Genomic DNA, 23,125 nt, shown 5'->3' with positions numbered 1-23,125 from the left:
GCGATATAGTAGTACTGCTTTTCTTAAGAAATCTTAAAAAGATTATATGTACCTAACTGAAAACTTAGGTAACAATAAACTTATATACATATAATATTGATAACTATGACTAAAAAAAAGCATGATATGGAAACATCCCCAGGCCATTTGATTTTTAGATAAAAAACTAAAGGTTCAGGGCATGTACAGTATGCTACATTTTGTATTAAAAATGAGAGGCAGAAAAGACTTATTGTCATATATGATTATATAAGCATGAAACTCTAGAGGAAAAGCAAAAATAACAGTAGTTACGTATGGGGCTAAAGTGAGAAACTGACAACGATTTTCCAAGTGCTTGTGTGTATTTTAATTTTGAGTCAATAAATGTATTAGCTATTTTTAAAGATTAAATCAGAAAAACAAGTTGACTAAATGACTATACAGATTAAAACAGAGCAGATGCATTCGTAAAAGTTAAAATCAGCAGATTTGTAAAAAGTAAGTCTGCATTTCTTTTAGGACTAAACAATTGGTTAAAAAAGAAAAACTATTAGAATGTTAAGATTATGTTCTATTCAAGGTTGAGAGCAACAATGACGGACCAGAATCTTCATTTTCTGACTCCTGAAACATTCACTGCTCAGGTGTGTGACATACATAAAATATCTTTTATTTAATATAACTCACGTAGTCAAAACACTCACCTTGTTCTGAATGAAGAGGAATAGAAGTTTTGTGACACTCAGTAAATCCAGCGTGAGAACTCACATGTTTCAAAGTGTTTTCAGAAGGAATATCATTCTGCACAGGGTACACATACACAATTTTAAAACAATTTAACTAAATTTCAAATCACTGTTCTAAGTAGTATAAGAGTCTCTGGATGTATTTAGCTCAGTATGTTTTAATCTACCTGGACTCCAAAGAGTATATTACAAGTTACAATTATTTTCTTCAATATCAATCTCAAAAACTGCCATCAAAATAACCTACTTGCTTACTGTTCATAAATCCACCTAAATGAATCCTTTTCCATAGTAATACAAGTTCATAAAAAAGTTTGGGAAAAAATAGGAAACAATTTGGAAAATAATAAAACATTATCAGTTAACCTAAAAAAGAAAAAAACTACTATTTTACACTAAAATTAAAAGTGATAACAATTTGGAAGGTAAAGGAGTGGAGGGGAAATTTATTTGGGGGATTTTCAGTAGCTTTCTTATTGATCTGTATAAGCGATTTGTATACCAAAGATTTATCTGATCATTATTTGTCAGATTTCTATTTTTTTAAGATTTATCTGTGCTTCATATTTTTACGTACTCATCTCTCTACATCGTTCCCTTAATATTTGTTTAAAAAGCATTCCTGACTTACTGACTTAATATTTCTATTTTCTTAGGTTTTTTTATGATTTGAATTTTTACATTAAATCTGGAATTCATTGAGCTTATAAAGTGATATGAAACAGGTATTTCCAAATTTCCACCCAGTTGTCCAATTTGTGTGTTTACTGACGAAGCATTCCTTTTCTCATTGATTTCTAATTTTACCCTTACTAAACTCTAATTTGTAGAAGAGTTATTTCAGAGTCATTAAAATGTTTTACTAAATATTCATGTTTCAACTGTACCACCTGTATAGATATTTTAGTATCTAACAACTAATTCCCCCTCATTTTCTTTTTACCTATTCATTTTTCCAGATGAACTAATGAATTTCATTAAACTAATGAGGATAAGCTGATAAATTCATTTTGTTTAACTATAAACAGGTCACACTATTATGACTTTAAAATATTTCTAAACCTCTACCACCCCTCAGAAACAATGGGTTTTAAAATATTACTACCAAAATAAACTATTACTTTCATTAACAAATTTAACATATCTCAAGAAAATTAAACTTTTCTACCTTTGATGCTTCACATTCTTCACATTACAGCTGATTTACTTAGCGAACAAAAAGTGTTAATCTTCCTTTTGTCACAAAGCAACTCTAATTTCCTTTCTGATTTTAGTTGCTTCTTTTGGAACCAGTTCTAGTTATTTTTTGTTTCTGTTTTGCTTAAATACTTTCCTTGATATACTCTTTGATGCAGTGACACATCAATTTTATAGAATCATGTTTGACAGAAATTCCAGTATGGGACTGAAGAGTGAACTTCAGGTATCTGTAAACTCTACACCTTAAAAGCAGAAACATATGTGCATTTTTTCCTGGAGTGGATCTAAAGTTTTTATTAGATTTTCAAAGGGATGTAACCCACAAATGTTTAAGAACTCAAAGTCTCTGACCAACATGAGCTAGAACTCATTATTCTATTAGCATAGTTCTTTTTCTCTAAGTAGGTTACTCAAAATTGTTAAATTGAAAACATAGCCACCACTTTTCTTGCCACTCAGAGAAACTTATTTCTTTTTGTTTTTAGCAGGAAGCTATCTGCACACTTAAAATTTTTCAGTATATTTTGGCTTTAAGCTCATTTAATAGGGTCACTGTTAAAAGGTGCAATCTGTGGGGAAACCCTAACATTTACCGTTTCCCACTAGGAAATGTCCATTTATCCTAAATGATTTCCCATATATAACAAGTACTTCTTAACAGCAAAATGATGCCATCAGAGTGTAATGATAAATTCTTTCAACTGTTGCTGTAACACCTTGTTAAAGATATATTAAGAGCTCAATGAAGTACAAGTTAGAGAATAACAGCCTAAGTCAGGGTAACTACTACTAACAATCGAAGAGAAGCAGAAGTACTAAAAAAACATTTAGGAAGCAAAACCAGTTAGACCTGGCTGTTGATTGGAAGGGAGGAGTAAGAGTGCAAGTTTGCCCTCGTAAACTAGAATGCTGACATTATTAACAGGGCAGGAAATACAGGAGGAAAAGAAATATGTCTGCTGAGCTTAACATATTTCAGATCATCATGATGACGGATGGTCTCTGCTAAAACGGTTTTTACTGAAAAACATGTTTAATTCTATTTTGAACTAAACCCCAAAACAACCAAATAAATTGCACTGCTGTAAGGATTTACTTACAGATAACATTTCTTTTATCTTGTTTGATGTTTCTTTAAACCTCTGTAAATCCATGCTATCTCTGTGTCCTTAAAAAGAGGAGGGAGAAATATTACAACAAAAAGTACTTGTTTATTTTGATCTATCAAAATAATCTGATTGCCTAGTCTATTCAAACACATGATTTACGTTGTGTTGTAAGTAGTTTTGATGGCTCTGCCGTTTTCTGTAGCTTTCCTGATAGTGAAAATACTTGTTAAAAGTTGGAGAACATGAGCTGTTCAGTTTATAGTAACAGGATCCTAAGAGTCCTACAAGTGATATGAAGTGAACTGCTTAAAATTTAAAAGAAGAGGGGAACAATCATTATATTATCAGAGTGTGTGTGTGTGTGTGTGTGTGTGTGTCAGTCGCTCAGTCGTGTCTGACTCTGCGACTATAGTCTGCCAGGCTCCTCTGTCCACACAATTTTCAGGCAAGAACATTGAAGTGGGTTGCATTCCCTCCTCCAGGGGATCTTCCTGACCCAGGGATCAAACACGGGTCTCCCACACTGCAGGCAGATTTACCGTCTAAGTCATCAGGGAAGCTTTTATTATCAATAAAAAAGCATTATATATTAAGATGTTTATTATACATATGACACATGCATATTACATATACAGACATCAAACGTAAGGATATCTGTATCCATCCCAGTGGCAATATATTAACAGATAGACTAAAATGTGTTTTTTAAAAATGAAATGGGATATATTTAATGTAGGAAAAATCGTCTCTATAAACCACAGTCTAGCAATAAAGACCAGCATGCTCAGTACCTAGATAAATCATGGGGTTGGCCCTAATGTGGAGACTTCACATAGATGTAACATAGTCTCTGAACAATCTCTATACATGTTCCATGACTAGGTAAATTCCTAGGCTGGGAAGCTACATACGGTGTTAAAAACAAGGCTAAGAAGCCACCTCATGGAAAAATTCAAACCCAAAGAGACAGAGGGCCTCCTTCAATCCTTGGAACACTCTGGTTATGTCCACAAACAACTCCAGTTGTTTTCTAAGAATTCTTTCTTAAATACTTTTATCTTTAATAATCTAAGAGGAAGGCTGTTAGATATGTTATTCTACACATATCTGGGATCTGGTTAGCTCTGTAAAGCATCCTCTCTTCATCTTTTCCTTTCATGTGGCATAATGTCAACATTTAAATAACAAACTATTATCAAAAACAAAACAAATAAAGCCTTAAATATACAAATCAAAATATTACTTATTTCTTTCTTCTTGCCTTAACTGCCAAGTTTTTGAGCAGCCCCCTTTCCACTGGTACTTTACTTTCTCTCCTCCCATTCACACTATATTTCACTATAATCTGGCTTCTCCCTACATCACTTCCTTCACCAGAACAGTTTTCACCAAGGTCATTGATATGTTATCATTGCCAAAAGATACATATTTTCAGTCCTCATTTTATTTGAGGTGAGGTATAAGACTGAATCATTCCTTTCTGAAATGCTCTCCTCTGGGTACATAAATGGATTGGCCATAAATACTCATTTTTCAAGCAGAATCTTAGCTTTCCCTATAGTCCTAATGTAAATATAAGTAATATAACCTTTCATTCTCAAAGGTGTACTAGTTTGAATGAAAAACTATATGGTCATCCTATTTATAAAACACTGTTCTTTGCCAGTTACTTTTAGCCTCCTCTTTCCCTCAGTATTTGAAACTTACTTACACATCACTCAAGTTCTTTCAATGAAAGTTGATTATTAAGAGACTATCCTACGTTGAAAAGAAAAGACAGAGTACAAATAAGTTTTCCACACAATCACTATCATAGTAAGTTGCACCAAAGAGGTTATGTGCTAATATAACTATTACAGCCCAATTCAACCTATTTCCCCTACTTCTGATTCCTTTAAAAACTTCAGGACTATACTCTATGAAAAGATAGTGCACTTTTCACACAATTACATAATTTTATTAATCAGCAATTTACTTTTATTTCTATGGTGATAATCGTAATTTTATAAAAATACTGTTGATGACAAATATCAGTTTTTCCAAACTTACCTACAAATGCTCCAAATTCTATGTTATCTCCCTCTGCAGCTTTGGAACAAACAGTTTCTTGATCTTTGGTTACAGTTTCCAAGTGGCCTTTACAACTTGGCTGAGATGGTGTACTAACAAAAAATTTGGTTGGTGGGGATGATAGATGTGGTATACTGTTAGATGAATTGCCTGGTTTTTGATTTTTACTAAACATTTTTAAGGTTTCTACTCCATGTATTCTCTGTCGCAGTTCTGGAGGAGAGACAGCACTTGGGAATAAGGCACTGGAAGAGGAACCAGCCTCTGGAAAATTGAATTCTTTTTTCTGGGGTATTACAGGTAAATCCTGACCAAATATGTTACACTGGGAATCTTTTTCATCTTTCATAAAAATATTACAAAGAAAAGGATTATTACTTTCAAGACCACCTTGAGGAAGAGAGGAACTAAGTGTATTTACAACACTGTGCTTTTTCCATACAGAAGGTCTTACAGGACCATCATCAATAAGATTTTGAGCTAAGTGTTTGGAAATGCTCAATTCGCGTGTGATTTCATTGTGAACTTTGCTAGCTTCTGAAGCTTTCTGGGCAGTGAGTGTTTTTAATGTATCTACAGTCAGGGCTGAAAGATCTTGCAAATGGCCAATTTGAGAATCTAATGACTGTAACGATCTTTTAATATAGTTGACACGATCTCCAACTTCTTTAACCTGAATGCACATCTGTTCCACTCTGTAACGGAAACACAGGCATTTTACAAATGTTAAAAATTATTAGTTTAGAAATTATTTCTGTAATCTTAATAAATGATGTTGGTAAAAAGAAATTTTACATGCACTCAAACAAGGTAAAATATAAAATCTTGTACAATTATTCATTTATAACAAGGCATACCTTATGTTTAAGAAAAATCCTATTGCAATAAAAATACAAGATTTCAAAACACGCTTTTGTGCCACAGGCTATTTATTCCCACATTAGAGTAACACAAGAGTATTCAGCTACATATATTGAATATACATATTCTATATTCTACATATAATATAGAACTATTATTACCACTACTGTAACTACACAAACACCATATACTTTTAGAATGTAGCAAAGCTAATGGAAAGAAACACGTTTTAAATAATTAAAGATATAATAATTAAGACATAATTATTTAAAATAATTAAACAGTAATTTTTCTCCACCAACTAGTAAAGAATATTAACTCTTTTCTGCCCCCTGTAACAAGGGTCCAAAAACATTAAGAGACTGACTGACCTACATGAAGTAAACAACTGATCTGTCTCCCAATATATAATGTAAAACCATTACTAAACTTACTTGTTTGACAAACACAAATTGCAAAATGACCATGTAAGAGAGACATAACTAACAGAACCCACTCTGACATAAAATCAGTTATAATTAAAGAGTTTCTGAACCTTTCAAAAGTGACACGAATTCTCTCTTCACTCCCAGAATGAAATTTGTCATCTTTTTCATTAAAATACATCTCAACACACTGCTCTTCAAAATCATGAAGTTTCTTTTGATCTTCTTCCGTTAAAAAAAGTTCTATGGAGGGAAAAGGAAAAAAAAAAAACATAAAGACATCAAGATAAACTTTAGCTAAAGAGTTCATGAAAGTGAAAGTGAAGTCGCTCAGTTGTGTCCAACTCTTTGTGACCCCATGGACTGTAGCCTACCAGACTCCTCTCTCCATGGGATTTTCCAGGCAATAGTACTGGAGTGGATTGCCATTTCCTTCTCCAGGGGATCTTCCCAACCCAGGGATTGAAACCAGGTCTCCTGCATTGTAGACAGACGCTTTACTGTCTGAGCCACCAGGGAAGTCCATAAGAGCTCATAAGATCATGTAAATCATCTGCAAATGTTTTCTTATTAAAAAACTTACTGTTTCTGAAGCCATACATGAGTCATTTCTACTTCTTTCTTCACTCACAGTGTGATGTCAGCAGAAAATGATATTTCCCCCTTTTCTAATTTCCTTTTCCTGTGAAACACCCTTTCTCATCTGTCTCTCTCACCTCTCCCTCACCTCTCCCTCAGGTAGAAGAATTTAAACACTGAATTGGTAGAACAAAAAGTCACTGTAAAATTTTAGGCAGAGTTTGACTTCGTATCATGTAGTCTACAAAATATACTAAAAGTGTTATTCTTTATGTAGCAGTCAAAATGGTTTGTAAAACAGCAAGTGTTATGGTTTATATTAGCATTTTAAGAAAACTAAATTGAGATGCCATATCAAAAAGCAAGTTTAATACTAAATTTACTTTTAAAGATAACCATATTGCACTTAAAAATACTTTATGCTTAGGCAAATCCAAAAGCCTTTACAATAACATTAACCAATTAAGTCTTCTGATTAAAATTAATATTTATCTTTCAGTATAATACTGGCATGTGATAAAAACATTTGCCTTAATATACTTTACTTACTTGGTCCATCCGAAGTCTTATCTTTTTTTCTTCTTTTACATATGCAGCAAAAAAGAGAAACTATATGGCTGAGAATGATAAGTGGTGGAGGCAGAACTGGTTTCTCATGATAAGCCATAATGAAATGATAACGTTGGTACTTCCATACAATATTGGAAATTGCCTTCACTTGCAAATACACATTGCTTAAATAACAAAGAATAAACAAACTTAGGTAAGCACATTTTAAAGTTTGAAGTACTAAAATTTGACTGTAATTATGTTCTAAACAAGGATTCAAAGAAGTATCCCAATATAAAAAAGACTAAAAGGCAAATGAGAAACTGGAAAAAACATACGCAGCAAAAACATAAACATATTGATATTGTTGAGGGTCTTAATTACAAACCAACATAAAATAGGCAGAAAATATGATTTTAAGCTTTTAAAATGGTATATAAATGACAAAAACAAAAGAAAATATTCAATCTGAAGTAACACACTAACTGCAAATAAAAATAAGACTCTTATGTGCTATAAAAAATAAGCAACCATCAAAAAGATAACACCTCCTATTAGCACAGATTTGGGGAAACAGGCAGATTTTGACTTACGTGCAAGAAGCCCAAAATATAAATATACTGAATAGTTCTACTTTCAGGAAAACACTCTAAGAAAATACATAAGGACTGATCAAAAATTTAACCACAATGTGGTCTTGGGGAAGAAAAAATTATAAATAATCAAATGCAGCAATAAAACATACTAGCTTAAAACTCATGATCTGTATCATGGAATACTAGCCAGCCATTAAAAAACTGGAGAGGAGTATTTATTAATGTAGGAAAAATTCATGTTCTGCTTACTTAAAAACAGTACACAAAACTATAAGAACATTGTTTTTGAAGGAAAAAGATGGTTCATATATGTTCATAAAAGATAAAGATGTACATCAAAATATTAAGAATGGGATTACTTACGAATTTTCTATTTGCCTTTCTGTTTTGTATACTGTACATGTGTTCTCTGACCATTGAGTAATAAATCCCAAATAAATATTAAATTTATAAAAGAATGGAATGCTGAAAGGTAGAGTCTCAAACTTAGAGCTGATGTGATTTTGAAAAAGCATGCTTTATTTATATTTGTCAGAAATAATTCTTAGTAGCTTAAGCCTCAATATAATCATATTTAAAATTTTGTATAGTTCCTTCAAAAAGAAAACTGTATATTAAATGATCTCATTACAATAAGCAGCTGAGTAAAATTCTTACTTGAAAAATGCAATGAGAAGATTGACCATAATGATATACTGTACAAAGAGGTAGACTGCTTGAAGAAATGGAGTCAACCATGTCCCAGGGCCACAGATATGAGAGATACTGGAATCATTTGCACAAACTTTAGAGACAAAGAAAAAAGAATTAAAACACAGTAATTTAGCAGTTAACTGCTTCTAGTCAGTATTAGATTATATTTGTTTGAAGGAAGTTTTGATTAAGTATAAATCTGTTTCACAGATTCTAGCAAAAGTTTCTGGGCAGGCAGCCATATAAACACAGAAGAATTTTGTGAGGGACGCAGGTACAATTTTACCACTCTATTCCACACAAGGAAGTGTATTTCCATATTATGTCTACCCTTCAAGGTAGGGTTTAGCCAGAGGAACATTAAGGAGAATAAAATTCTGAGATTCAGCCACACATTCTATAAGAAAAATAACTGAACCATAAAAGAGTATGATAAACTCATGGTATATTTACAAACATGCAGACTACTGAGTTTAGTTTATAATGCCACAAAACAGGGTTGAAGGAATGGTTAAAGGGTCTCCCAAATACACAATGATTAGATTTTAATTCCTTGCTTTTTATTGCCTCCACCTGGAATGTTTCTGAAGCTATAACATACCTGGATTAAGGAAGGGAAGAGCTTTAATACCCACCAGAGAGTTATGAGGAATAAGATAAAATAAATTCAAGTATGGCAAGGATTAAAATTAAATAATCATCAATTAGTGACAAGTTTTATACAAATATTTATAATACACTTAGCACCTGGTACTGTCTAAGCATTTTACTTAATTTGGCCTCATCTTGCAGCATGCAGGATCTTAGCTTCCTGACCAAGGATCGAACCTATCCCTTCTGCAGTGGAAGGGCTGTCTTAACTGGACTGCCAGGGAAGTGCTTGTATGCATTTTAAAAATATACACCACTGAAATTCTCATCATGGCTGTATCATTCCTTTCAAATAAATGGTTTTATGGGCAAACTGATGCATATAGTCCTTTCACTCTTAAAAAAAATTTCCAAACTATTTCTATTCTATTTGGATTAGTTTGATGAAGCAAATACCCAAGAAAGAGAATGCAGGAGACTAAAAAACTTTATCTAATGCTTTATAACTAAACTAGAACCACATCAGAAAAAGAACAGACAATAAAAACCTGGAAAAGAAACCAAAAAGGAAACCATTAAACACAAAATTTTACCAGGCTGGTAAAATCTGTTTTAATCAACATCTGGTAACAACTGGTGACCACTATGTTACCATCCCCTGTTCCAATCACCTATAAATAGGTGGGTAAAGAGCAACACAGGAATAGGGAGAGGGAGGAGTAAAGTAAGACGGAAGAGAAAGAGCAAGACAGAACACAAGCAAACTAACAAAAATAAGATTCTGTAACTCAATGTGGAGGTCAGAAGAACATCCCTGAAAGTTTGCATTATCATCTATGTTCTCAAGTTGTCTTCTCATTCAGCTGCTCAGTTGTGTCTGACTCTTTGCAAAACCAGGGACTGCAGCATGCCAGGCTTCCCTGACCTTCACTACCTCCTGGAGTTGCTCAAACTCAAGCCCACTGAGTCAGTGATGCCATCCAACCATCTCATCCTGTAACCCTCTTTTCCTCCTGCCCTTAAACTTTCCCAGTATCAGGGTCTTTTACAATGAGTCAGCTTTTCACATCAGGTGGCCAAAGTATTGGAGTGTCAGCTTCAGCAGCACTCCTTTCAATGAATATTCAGGGTTGATTTCCTTTAGAATTGACTGGTTCGATCTCCTTGCTGACCAAGGGACTCTCAAGAGTCTTCCCCAACACCACAATTTGAAAGCATCAATTCTTCAGCGCTCAGCCTTCCTTAGGGTCCAACTCTCATACCTGTACATCAGTACTGGAAAAACGAGAGCTTTAACTACACAGACCTTTAACCTTTCTCTGCAAAGTGATGTTTCTGCTTTTCAATTCGCTGTCTAGGTTCATTATAGCTTTTCCTTCAAGAAGCAAGCATGTTTTAATTTCATGGCTGCAGTCACTGTCTGCAGAGATTTTGGAGCCCAAGAAAATAAAGTCTGTCACTGTTTCCACTGTTTCTCCATGTATTTGCCATGAAGTGATGGGACCAGATACCCTGATCTTAGTTTTTTGAGTGTTGAGTATTAAGCCAGCTTTTTCATTCTTCTCTTTCACCCTCATCAAGAGGTTCTTTAGTTCCTTTTAGCTTTCTGTCATTAGGGTGGTGTCATCTGCATATCAGAGGTTATTGATATTTCTCCCAGCAATCTTGATTACAGCTTTTGCTTCATCCAGCCCAGCATTTCGCATGATGTACTCTGCATATAAGTTAAATAAGCTGGGTGACAATATACAGCCTTGATGTATTCCTTTCCCAATCTTGAACCAGTCCATTGCTCCATGTCCAGTTCTAACTGTTGCTTCTTGACCTGCATACAGACTTCTCAGGAGGCAGGTAAAGTGGTCTGGTATTCCCATCTCTTTAAGAATTTTTCATTTTGTTGTGATCCACAGAGTCAAAGACTTTAGCATGGTCAATAAAACAAGATGTTTTTCTGGAATTCTGTTGCTTTTTCTATGACCCAACAGATGTTGGCAATTTGATTTCTAGTTCCTCTGCCTTTTCTAAATGCAGCTTGTACATCTGCAAGTTCTTGGTTCACATACTGTTGAAGCCGAGCTTGAAGGATTTGAGCATTACCTTGCAAGCATGACATAAGTGCAACTGTGTGGTATTTTGAACTTTCTTTGGCCTTGCCCATCTTTGGGACTGGAATGAAAACTGATCTTTTCCAGTCTTGTGGCCACTGCTGAGTTTTCCAAATTTGCTGGCATATTGAGTGCAGCACTTTAAGAGCATCATCTTTTAGATTTGAAATAGCTCAGCTGGAATTTCATCACCTTCACTAGCTTTGTTCATAGTAATGCTTCCTAAGGCCCACTTGCCTCTTTAAAAGAATAGAATAACCTTATGCAGAGAATGTATTGAAAGGTGAATTTTAAAATTCAATAGTATATACTGATTGATACAATCAACTAATCAATTCCATCATGCTTGCCTTGTTTAGACATAGGTAACCTGAAGCCAATTTGAGCTAATGAGATAAAAATACAGGTTCAATAGGGAGCATCTTGGATATGAGACATTTTCCTCTGGAGAGAACTATGGAAAACAGTGTCTCTTTCCTCCCGCCACTAATTAGAGAGTCTTAAAATTGTAAAGGAAACCCTTTTTGAATCAGACACTGATTACAGAGCACTGGGATGAAAAAGAACAGGTGTCCTTAGCTATCAGGTAACCCATCACAAAGACACTCTAGCACTTTCTGTTATGTGAATTAATATATGTCCTTACTGTGTAAGCCAGTTTTGGCTAAATTCCATTATTTGCAACTAAAAAAAAAAAATCTGAAATACTTTTTTCAATTAATGTTTATGTTTCTTCTGAGATTAATATATTGTGGGAAGGCTAAGGTTGTGACACCTTAATTTTTGAAAATACACAGTATTATTAAAATGCAATTCTGACTTTAACATAAGATAAATTCATACACATTAAATCCTTACCATCAATTTCATAGGCATAAACTTCACCAAAAATCATCCAGTATGGATGAAAAACTATATCTTTAGCAAGAGTCCAAGATGGTGCTTCACGAGGATAAAGTATTGCCTTTCTGGGAACACCAAAACTAAGTAATACAAGAGCCATAATCACTACAATGTAGAACATATTGGCCACCTGTTAAAAAATGAACACTGTTAAAATACATGGGGATTTATACACACAGATAATTCTTCATCTTAAAAAAGTTTCTAACATTCCAATAGATAGTTTGAATCTTTGAGTTTCTTTTTATTCCTAGCAGTAACATTCAGGAAATCTCATCACTATATAAGCCTGAACATAAAGGAAATTATATAAAAACTGATCTGTGACATCAGGCAACTCATAGGCATCTTCTATATGCTGAACCATAACACAGGCTCAAACCGGAGTCTGCCTATCTCATGTCCATGAAGCCTTTTAAAGAAGTATAGACATAAGGGGCAGATGCAAGGAATCAATTTCCGTGAATGTTCTTCCATCCTGAACTCTATCATGGTGCTTTGTCTCCTGGGCTGTGAAACCTTCTAAGAGGTAAATACAACAACAAACTGAATTATCAGTATGTGTGTCTAAAAAAGAACTGATCCCCATATCTGGTTAACAAACCCTTTTGCAAGTCAGATGGTTTGCAACTATTTAATTTCAACAAAATTAAAAAGAGCCTAACTGAGCTATCACACAATAAATCATTAAAAAACAATTTTTACTGCTAAATCACAATGTGAATTTTGACATCATTACTCAGGAATTCAAATAATTAAGTGAAATGTAATAAGAAAACTTTAATTCCTATCCACTTATTATATATACATGTATTCAGCAATTACATATAAAAAAGTGAATGTAGTCTCACTCTAGCAATATGTAGTAGTATTCATCCACAGAAAATAAGGGGAAAATCCCATTCAAGAGACTACATGTATAATAAATCTGTATTTTAATCTACTATGAACTAAAAATAATTGCAGTAATAAATCAACCTAAAGTAAGTTATTATAACATTTTCATATATGTTTTGAACAAGTATACAGTGAAAGTAGAAATGGAAGGTGAGACTGTGAAAAGTAAAGAGGACAGTAAATCTAGAATAGATGGAGAAATTATAAAACATTTACTTAAATATAATCATTTTGTCTTGATCCTTTAGCTTTAAAATTGTTAGATCTGCTAATAAATTTCCTTTTAAAATTAAGTCAGGGTCTCTGTAACTTGCAATCAAAGAATCCTAATACACTCTCCCAAGATGCAGTTTTTTTACTTATAAAATAGTTAAATAATATCTTAGTTGACCACTTAAGAGCACTACTAAGAGAATGTATGCATTCAATAAACAAAATCTTGGGATAAAAGATTTTAAAAGGCAAATAATTCATCAAAACATTATTCATGGCAGTTGCTATAATTTGAAACCCAAATATATATCTGTAATTAAAGAAAATGCCCAGATCAAAACCCAAACCTGAAATATCCTAAAATTATACAAGGTGTATTGGCTGATGATTCAGAGGTCTCAGAACTTCATACCTGTTCATGTAAAGCCTATTTGACAATCTTAATTCCCCTGCTTTTCCTGGAAATACCACTACTTCATGAAATAATGCAAAATGATGAATAGTAAGTACTCCTTTAATGTAACAAATAGTAAACTAGTAATTTTTAACTGGGGAGAGCTGGATACACTCTCCTAGAGGGAAAAAGTATAGTGTGAAAAAGCAAATATAATAATAAAACTTTATATTCAAAAACTGTAAAAATTCTGTTTTCATAATTTAAAGCAATGCAGGTAATCCTGTGGGTTACTTAGAAGATAAATTTAATATAGAAAACCAATCTTCCAAGATTAAGGAAAAAGGTTTCAAAAATTCTAGGAACAGATTTTTATAAAGGGGTAGATATTTTAAAAGAATTGAGAAAAAGCATAATATATAAGCCCATTTGTGAAATTTAACACAAATAAACACATGTATTCATATACACGTCTTTTTTTCCCTATATATCTCCTGAAGAATGAAAAGGTTTACTTCAAATTGTTAACACTGAATATCTCTGGAGGGTAGTCTGTCTGCTCTTGCTAAAATTTTGAATAGTAATTTTAGAACAAGGAAAGAAGTTACTTTCACAAAAGCAACAGAAGCATAACAAAGTTTATACCCTAAAATCTGAAAGCTATTTATGGCAGGAGTAGGCCCAATACATTTTAGATTTTTTCAGTTCAATGCATAAAGATTGCACATTAAATCTGACATCTGTATTTAAAAAACATAATCTGCCAGTTGGTTAAGCCTATGAGAAAGAGCAAAATAGTGGGCATATTATATCAGGAAAAGATTAGACGTTCTGGTTATAAACTTTAAAAATAGTCTGGATCAGTAAAGAGAGGAAGAAAGAGTTATCTAAAGATATAAACCATGACGGTATTTGTTTAAAGGGACAAGATTAGTGCGGTGAGTTGGAGTTGCACATAATCCTTGCAAGACTTTTTCAGACTGACCCTCTGGTTAAAAATCATCATAACAACCTGACTTACCTGCTTTCAAATCCACACACTGAAAAGTAACTTCAAAATGATAAGGAAAGACAGAAAAGTGTCACCGTACTTCTTTTATGGTAAAGAAAAATCAAAATTTAGGGGGAAAATTCTTCAATGGTTTCCCTGTATTTTTCTTCTCTAAAGTCCTACTTTTCAATGTTCTATATACTCGAAGCTATGCCCTCTCTTCTATCCAATGTGCTAACAAACTGTACCTTATCATAAAAGAAGTTCCAGACAGGCTGCTCCTTTTTATTCCCATCTATCTCAAGCTTTCGAAGATTAGCTCACATTTCATTGCTTTATAAGAAAAACCTCTATAGACTTTTCTCTTTCCATGAATCCCTATATCCCCTACTCATTAACTTAATCAATCAACCACATTCATAGTTTACTAATATCTCACATTTCCTAAAATCCCTTATGTAGGACAGGCCCCTCAAGCTAGATTATGTAACTGTTAAAAATAACGACAGGACTCATAAAGTCAAAAAAGAAAAATGTGATTTCACAAAGTTCAGGGACAATATCCCTAATACCTTTGCACTGTCTTGCATAGCAGTGAGAATATAATGAACACTAAAAACTACTTGTTGAATTTTTACTGTTTTTTAAATGCATAATCTGTTAAGGATATAAAAATCAGAGAAAAAAATCTTAAGAACCAACCTTTTAAAGTACAATTAATGTTCACTATTTTTACATTGTTTTTTTACTACTTGAAATGGCTTTATCCATCCAAACAACAAATATTTAGTAAGGAGATTCTATGTGACAGGGACTGTGATAAGCACTATAGATCAACACCAAAGTTCCTACTCCAATGAATTTAAAGTCTAGAGGAGAATGTAAATAACCCAATAAAAATGTAGTTTAAAATAAAGTTAGACACAGATAAATATTCTAAAAGGAAGAACATGGGTGCCATAAAATTATACAGATAATAAACTTCATCCAGTTGAAAAAGACAAAAAATTCTCTCTGAAAAAAAATCATGTTAAGAGTCAAGATCTGAAGAATAAAACTAATTACTCAAAAATCCTAAGGATATGAGTGTAGATGAGTATGACCATTTTACACAGGGAAAAAAAAAAAAAAGAGCTATTCTTGGTTCTCTGGTAGGGGCTCTGTTAAAGAAAAATGACAAAGGCACGTGTGACTAGAGCACAGGAAAGAGGTCAAAAACGGTTAAGGGTAAGTAAGGTTCAGAAAGAAAGCAAGGAGATGTTACTACTGGTGGAAACTAAAGAGTACACACAATTGCTCTTATTTCTTACAACTGCATGTAAATCTGTAATTATTTCAAAATTTAAAGGGAGGGAAGGAGGGGACAGAGATAGGAAGAAAGGAAGGAAACCAACAGTCAAACTGGGCAGAGCTTATGTGTTTCATTAAGTACACTGATTCTACGAGTAATGGAAAACCATCAAAAAAAACATTTTTTTAAGAATGAGAAGTAACATGTTCAGATTGGCATTTTGAAATATTACTCTAGCTATTATATAGATTGAAGACAGGCCAGACTGCTTATGAATAAACAGATTACTAGACTATTGCTGCTACCAGATGATGACAGATTGGATTAGTGTGGTGGCAGTAAAGATGAAAAGAAATTCACAGATTAGACCTGGCAAATGTCTATTTTTTTCAAACAGTCCTAACATTTAAAAGTAGCATTTAAAAATTAAAGTATTTCAAGATAAAACAAGTAAGATTTTGTAACCTTATCCTATTAAACAGTTTCTTCAAAAGTTAACATCCTAAGAAATGGTTTATTTCGAATATGAGGCAAATAAACATGAACTATCTATTCTCTGATTCAAGTAAAATTGTATTAGCAACATTTTTATGATTCTAAGAAAAAAATACCAATAAACCCACAAGTATTATCAGACACCTCCCAACTTACCATTTTTCCAATCATCATTACATAAGGTCCTGCCTGTTGATTTACAGCTAGAAAATCTAGCAAACGCACATACCAAAATATTATGTAAAGACAGAAAATTAATCTCCCAGCCACAAAAACATGATTATCATATGCATTCTCAAAGTTCCATTTTGCTCCAAATCTTAGTCCAAATCCAATGAAGAAAGAAATTATGGCAATTGTATCACTGATATTGAAGTAATCACTAAACCACACTTTAATCTTCTGGCTTATTTTTCCAGCTTCAGACATAAAAATCTAAAGGTTAAAAAATAATAATAATCAATTTCTTCCTATTAAAACAGAATTCAGTTATAACAGCACAATAAAATTTTATATATCTTTTAATATTTCAAAGTATTTTTGACTGTCTTGGTATTTGATCACCAAAACAATTCAGTAAGATATCAGAGACACAGTTCTTATCCTCATTTTCTGTGTGTGGGGGGAAAAAGACCCACAAATAAATAACCTGTTCAACCAAGATCATCCAATTAAGACGCTGTAAATTCTGGATTAGAACAAAGATCCCTAGGCTTGGAATGTGAGATACTTTTGAAAAGTTGTTTTATTTTTCACTGAAACAACACCAGGACATTCAAGCAGGATCTTCCAAAAGTGCCTTATTTGCAGAAAGTAAACAACTCAATGGTTTAAAATGCTATACTTAGCTCTTCTCTTTGATATAAAATGAAAAAAAATTTTTTTATGTGGGAAATGGTAGTACATTTACAGCTTCAAAATCATAGTGAATCATAAATATTGAAAAGTCTCCCATTCTTCTCCACTAGTCAACTGATTCCCCTTCCGACTAGAGGCAACCACTTTTATTATTATCTAATGAATTCTTGCAGAGCTGTTTTATGAATATACATTTAAAGGAATTCTTTGCAACTTGCTTTTACCATTTAACAACTTAATTTCTTTAAACATATTAGTAAAACAATAGATTTCATAAATATAGTGGCCATGGCACTCAAAGGAATTTAAAATGCATAGTAAGTTATTTAATAAGATAAAATCCTACAATACTTAAGTGGGAGAGAAGTACAATGCCTTCTATTTTTGCAATTTCATGTATTCTCTAAATGTAAAGCACAGAGACATGAAATAATTCTGATGTATTTAAATAAGTATGTTATAAAACAACATATATATAGGTATCATTTTAAACAGAAAATTGTAAAAAGATTTTTAAAACTTTTTTTCCCCCGAAGTCAGGGTATTAGAAAATTTACAATTTTACACTGAAAACTCTGATAGACACAGGGATCTAAATCTAAATGACAATTCAATGGGCAATATAGTACACTTTGCTCAGTTGCTCAGACTGACTCTTTGTGACTCCATGGGCTGTGTAGCCCACGACTCTCCTCTGTCCATGGAATTTTCCAGGCAAGAATACTCGAGTAGGCTACCATTTCCTACTCCAGGGAATCTTCCCAACTCCACACTGGCAGGAGAATTCTTTACCACTAAGCCACCTGGGAAGTCCACAAGATGCTTTAGAGGAGTGTACAATAAGAAACTACTTATAACTTACCTAACTGATTAGCTAGTATATTTAAAATTCTTTGAGAGTGGCAAAGATCATAAATATGAATGTTGAGGAAATAAAAATCTAATCTACTTTTTGAGACAATCACTATCTTTGTAATTAGGACAAAGTTAACAACACACTAATCTCTATTCTTTGGTCATCACTTTTAGAATAGCAAAACCAAACATTCTACACTTTAATAATATCATCACCTACTGAAATTACGAATAACACCTACACATACCCATACACATAACTGAAACAAACAAAACACCCTCTAATTACAAACTAAGTTACTGGTAGGAAAAACTAAAGACATACCTCACGGACTTTCTCAATAGCATAGGTAAAAATATAAGCAATAACAATCCATTCTTGAACTGAAGGTAATCGTTCCATTTGTACAAGAACCACAAATGTATAAAGCATCAGAAATCCTAAGTATGCCAACTAGTAAAAAAACAAAACAAAAAAACAAGATATGAATAAAATTGATTATAAAATGTAATTTACTATGAAAATTTCTAAACATACACACAAAAAGAGACTAAACTAGTCCCTGTGAAGTATCTCCCAGCTTTAACCATTAGAAAAGTTTCAGAGGTTAACTCTTTTTCCATTTATCAACCAGTCATTTATAAATGGCCCCCAAGGTATAAATGTATTATTCTAGACTTTAGTTAACTTTTTAGTACTTCCCACAGGAAGAATTTTATAATACCAGCTTTATGTTCTCAGTATAGTCCACATAATTTCACTTATACCTAAAGTACCATAACATTTTAAACTTACTATAGAATTTCATCACCATCATTCAGAAATGCATACTACCTAGCTCCTCCTTCTTCCAACCAAGTAGTACTCCTAAGAAAGACAACTGGTATTTTCTTAGCTCCTGGTCACTGAGGCTGAATCCCAAGAAATGGAAACAAAAATGAAAAACATTCTTCCTAGGTAAAAGAACATCCCACCTTTCAGACTCTTAACAAGAAAAATTATAAGGAGATAATAAGGAACAATGTAAAATAACTTCTGAAGAATCAATTCATTTCAGAGAAAAACCCAAATTCTTTGACCCCTGAACAACTGTAGCTCATCACTTTAGCTCATCACTGTAGCTCATCGCTTGTAGCTCATCTACAAGTCTTAAAGTAAGTCATATCTTTGATTTAAGCTATGGCAGGGAAGGGAAGTACAATGCAATAAGAAAGAAAAAAAGAAATTCCTATAGTCCCATGAATTGTCCACTTTTAGTCATTCATACAAATGCAAACATATGAAACCTATGTTATTTCCATTAGTGGAGAAAGAATTTGGGGATTATATTAGATAATCCAGATTTGTAATTTTAATACCAGAACAAGATCAAGCAAGAAAATCTTCATACTGAGAAGGAAATGTATAGAATTATTCTTAGATTAATGGGCCTGTGTGTGGGTGAGAAAGCAATGATCAAAGAAACAAATTCTCAAATGTTCATCTCAGCATAAAACCATTTGCCTACTTTGGCAACTCAAGAAAAGCCTGACAGCGATGAAAATGAAACACAACAAACATGACAACAAAATTAAAAACAACTGAAAATTTTTCTTGGTAAGAGGAGTAAAAACTTAAGTCACTCAGCCCCTGGATAAAAGTAACCAATCTCATGTTTCTCAGATAGAATCCATTAATCTATTGACATGTATGCTCTTTAAGCTGGTAGTAAAATCTGTCTTTCCACTGGCAAGGAAAAAACCAATTATGTGACAGATAACCAAACGTGTACTACAGTTAAAGAAATAAGCTATTATACCACTGAAAAATAAAACTGTATGAATGATCTAGATTACGTGTATCACCATCAACTAACACTTTAAAAAGGTTTACTTCTAAAATTGTAATATTATCTACAAAGTCCCAAAGCACAAGGAAATTATATTTGTGTATCATAAGTTCTGTATCAAGATTAGTATGGACTCAATCAAAAGTACCCTTAAAGCCTATCCTTTAAACATTTTGTTGGCCCCAAGGAGACCTGGGCTCCATTCTGGGTGGTAGGGGCAGGGCTGCTCCACCCTCAGTGACTCGGTGGTGGGGGGCCCTCCTTGGAGGGAACAGCTGGGAGTAGAATGCACTGCCCCACCCCAAGGCAGGTAGGAGTCCTGGAGAGGGTGCCCCCAACTGAGTAGAGTGGTATCCATTGCAGCCACATTCCCAGCCAAACAGTACCTAAACAGGAGAATCTGGAGCAGAGTAAGGTTTATTGCAGGGCCATGCTTGGTTCACACCCCCCAAAACCCAAACTCCTGAATCTCTCCTGAGACAAAGGACACTCGGAGAGGCTGGCCCTTTCAGCATTTCAAAGTCAGCTTTGACAGCCTGGCTTGTGGGTGTGACAGGAGCCAGAGAGGGAGAAGTGCACACACCTGGGAAGGTGTGCTCTAAAATGCTGGTGTGATTCCTCACCATGATACCAACAAGAACACAGCACACAGCAGCAGGAAGAAGAGGAGGAAATGGCAGCCTCTCAGGGACTGTGGATGTTTAGGATATGGCCACTGATTTCTCTCAAGAGGAGTGGCAATGCCTGGATCAAAATCACTGGGAATTACACAGGAACGTGATGTTAGAGAACTACTGGGACCTGGTCTCCTTGGGTCTTACTGTCAGCCAGACATGTGGTCACCTTTTGTGCACAAAAGAAGGATCTCTAGGATGTGAAGAGAATAGAGACAACAGCCCACATACCAAGCTTTGTCTTATTATGACACCCAGGTTCTGATGACCAAAAATGTAGGTGTGGAAGATCTGTTTCAAAAAAATGCTGCTGGGAAAACATGAAAGCTGTCACCTTGTAAATTTAAACTGCAATAAATTGTGTAAGATCTTAAGCAAGAGCTCTGTTATTCAATAACTACAACAGCATTTATAATGGAATGACAAGCAATCCTTGCAATAAATCAGACAATAACTTTGACCAAGACTCAAATCTTATGAATCAGGGCACTGAATTTTCAGAAAACCATTCTAAAAGTAATAAATAAAAAAATGTCTTTTATCAAAGCTCAATATTACTACATATAAGAGGATTCATATGGAGAAAAGACTTACAAATGTAGTGAATGTGATAAGGGTTTTAATCAATCGTTCATACTACAGAGGAACATTACAAGTGTAATAAATCTGGGAAAGTCTTTAAAAAAATCTAAGTAGACACAGGAAAATTCACACTAGAGGAAAACTTTATAAATGTAAAGAATGTGGTAAAGCCTTTATATGGTGCTCAAAACTTACCAGACATCAGATAATTCACACTGGGGAGAAACCATACACATGTAAAGAATGTCGCAAAGCCTCTACACAGTGCTTAAATCTTAAGCAGTATCAGATAATTCATATTGCACAGCTTTATCAAGTACAGAATGTTGCAGAGTCTTTGATCAGCATCCATATCTTTAGTTCAGTTCAGTCGCTCAGTTGTGTCCGACTCTTTGCGACCCCATGAATCGCAGCACGCCAGGCCTCCCTGTCCATCACCGTCTCCCGGAGTTCACTCAAACTCACGTCCATCGAGTCGGTGATGCCATCCAGCCATCTCATCCTCTGTCGTCCCCTTCTCCTCCTGCCCCCAATCCCTCCCAGCATCTGAGTCTTTTCCAATGAGTCAACTCTTCGCATGAGGTGGCCAAGTACTGGAGTTTCAGCTTTAGCATCATTCCTTCCCAAGAAATCCCAGGGCTGATCTCCTTTAGAATGGACTGGTTGGCTCTCCTTGCAGTCCAAGGGACTCTCAAGAGTCTTCTCCAACACCGCAGTTCAAAAGCATCAATTCTTCAGCGCTCAGCCTTCTTCACAGTCCAACTCTCACATCCATACATGACCACTGGAGAAACCACAGCCTTGACTAGACGGACCTTTGTTGGCAAAGTAATGTCTCTGTTTTTGAATATACTATCTAGGTTGGGAATATGCTATCTAACTTTGCTTCCAAGGAGTAAGTGTCTTTTAATTTCATGGCTGCAGTCACCATCTGCAGTGATTTTGGAGCCTAGAAAAATAAAGTCTGACGCTGTTTCCACTGTTTCCCCATCTATTTCCCATGAAGTGATGGGACCGGATGCCATGATCTTAGTTTTCTGAATGCTGAGCTTTAAGCCAACTTTTTCACTCTCCTCTTTCACTTTCATCAAGAGGCTTTTTAGTTCCTCTTCACTTTCTGCCATAAGGGTGGTGTCATCTGCATATCTGACATTATTGATATTTCTCCCGGCAATCTTGATTCCAGCTTGTCTTTCGTCCAGTCCAGTGTTTCTCATGATGTACTACTCTGTATATAAGTTAAAAAAGCAGGGTGACAATATACAGCCTCGACGTACTCCTTTTCCTATTTGGAACCAGTCTGTTGTTCCATGTCCAGTTCTAACTGTTGCTTCCTGACCTGCATGTAGGCTTCTCAAGAGGCAGGTCAGGTGGTCTGGTATTCCCATCTCTTTCAGAATTTTCCACAGTTTATTGTGATCTACACAGTCAAAGGCTTTGGCATAGTTAATAAAGCAGAAACAGATGTTTTTCTGGAACTCTTGCTTTTTCCATGATCCAGCGGATGTTGGCAATTTGATCTCTGGTTCCTCTGCCTTTTGTAAAACCAGCTTGAACATCAGGAAGTTCACAGTTCACGTACTGCTGAAGCCTGGCTTGGAGAATTTTGAGCATTACTTTACTAGTGTGTGAGATGA

The 23,125-nt window shown here is 34.3% G+C and overlaps 1 protein-coding gene across 2 annotated transcripts in view; it reads right to left on the bottom strand.

Moving 5' to 3' along the window:
- Window positions 1-23,125, bottom strand: part of TRPM7 (transient receptor potential cation channel, subfamily M, member 7) — a 113,823-nt gene that overhangs the window by 27,540 nt on the left and 63,158 nt on the right. For both annotated transcript variants that reach the window (XR_825219.1, XM_010839499.1), the window contains exons 20-28: window positions 18,729-18,857; window positions 16,847-17,125; window positions 12,365-12,539; window positions 8,775-8,901; window positions 7,522-7,706; window positions 6,504-6,636; window positions 5,087-5,802; window positions 3,029-3,096; window positions 687-783 (exon numbers count right to left, since the gene is read on the bottom strand). Coding sequence is in view for 1 of the 2 variants with exons in the window: in XM_010839499.1 (XP_010837801.1) it covers window positions 687-783; window positions 3,029-3,096; window positions 5,087-5,802; window positions 6,504-6,636; window positions 7,522-7,706; window positions 8,775-8,901; window positions 12,365-12,539; window positions 16,847-17,125; window positions 18,729-18,857 (1,909 nt within the window). In the remaining variant the exon portion in view is untranslated. The remainder of the gene's footprint in view (window positions 1-686; window positions 784-3,028; window positions 3,097-5,086; window positions 5,803-6,503; window positions 6,637-7,521; window positions 7,707-8,774; window positions 8,902-12,364; window positions 12,540-16,846; window positions 17,126-18,728; window positions 18,858-23,125) is intronic.

This window comes from Bison bison, unplaced genomic scaffold (assembly GCF_000754665.1).
Source record: "Bison bison bison isolate TAMUID 2011002044 unplaced genomic scaffold, Bison_UMD1.0 scf7180017864118, whole genome shotgun sequence".
Taxonomy (NCBI): Eukaryota; Metazoa; Chordata; class Mammalia; order Artiodactyla; family Bovidae; genus Bison; species Bison bison.
Note: the sequence above shows the minus strand (reverse complement) of the source record. Positions and strands in the feature narration are given on the sequence as shown.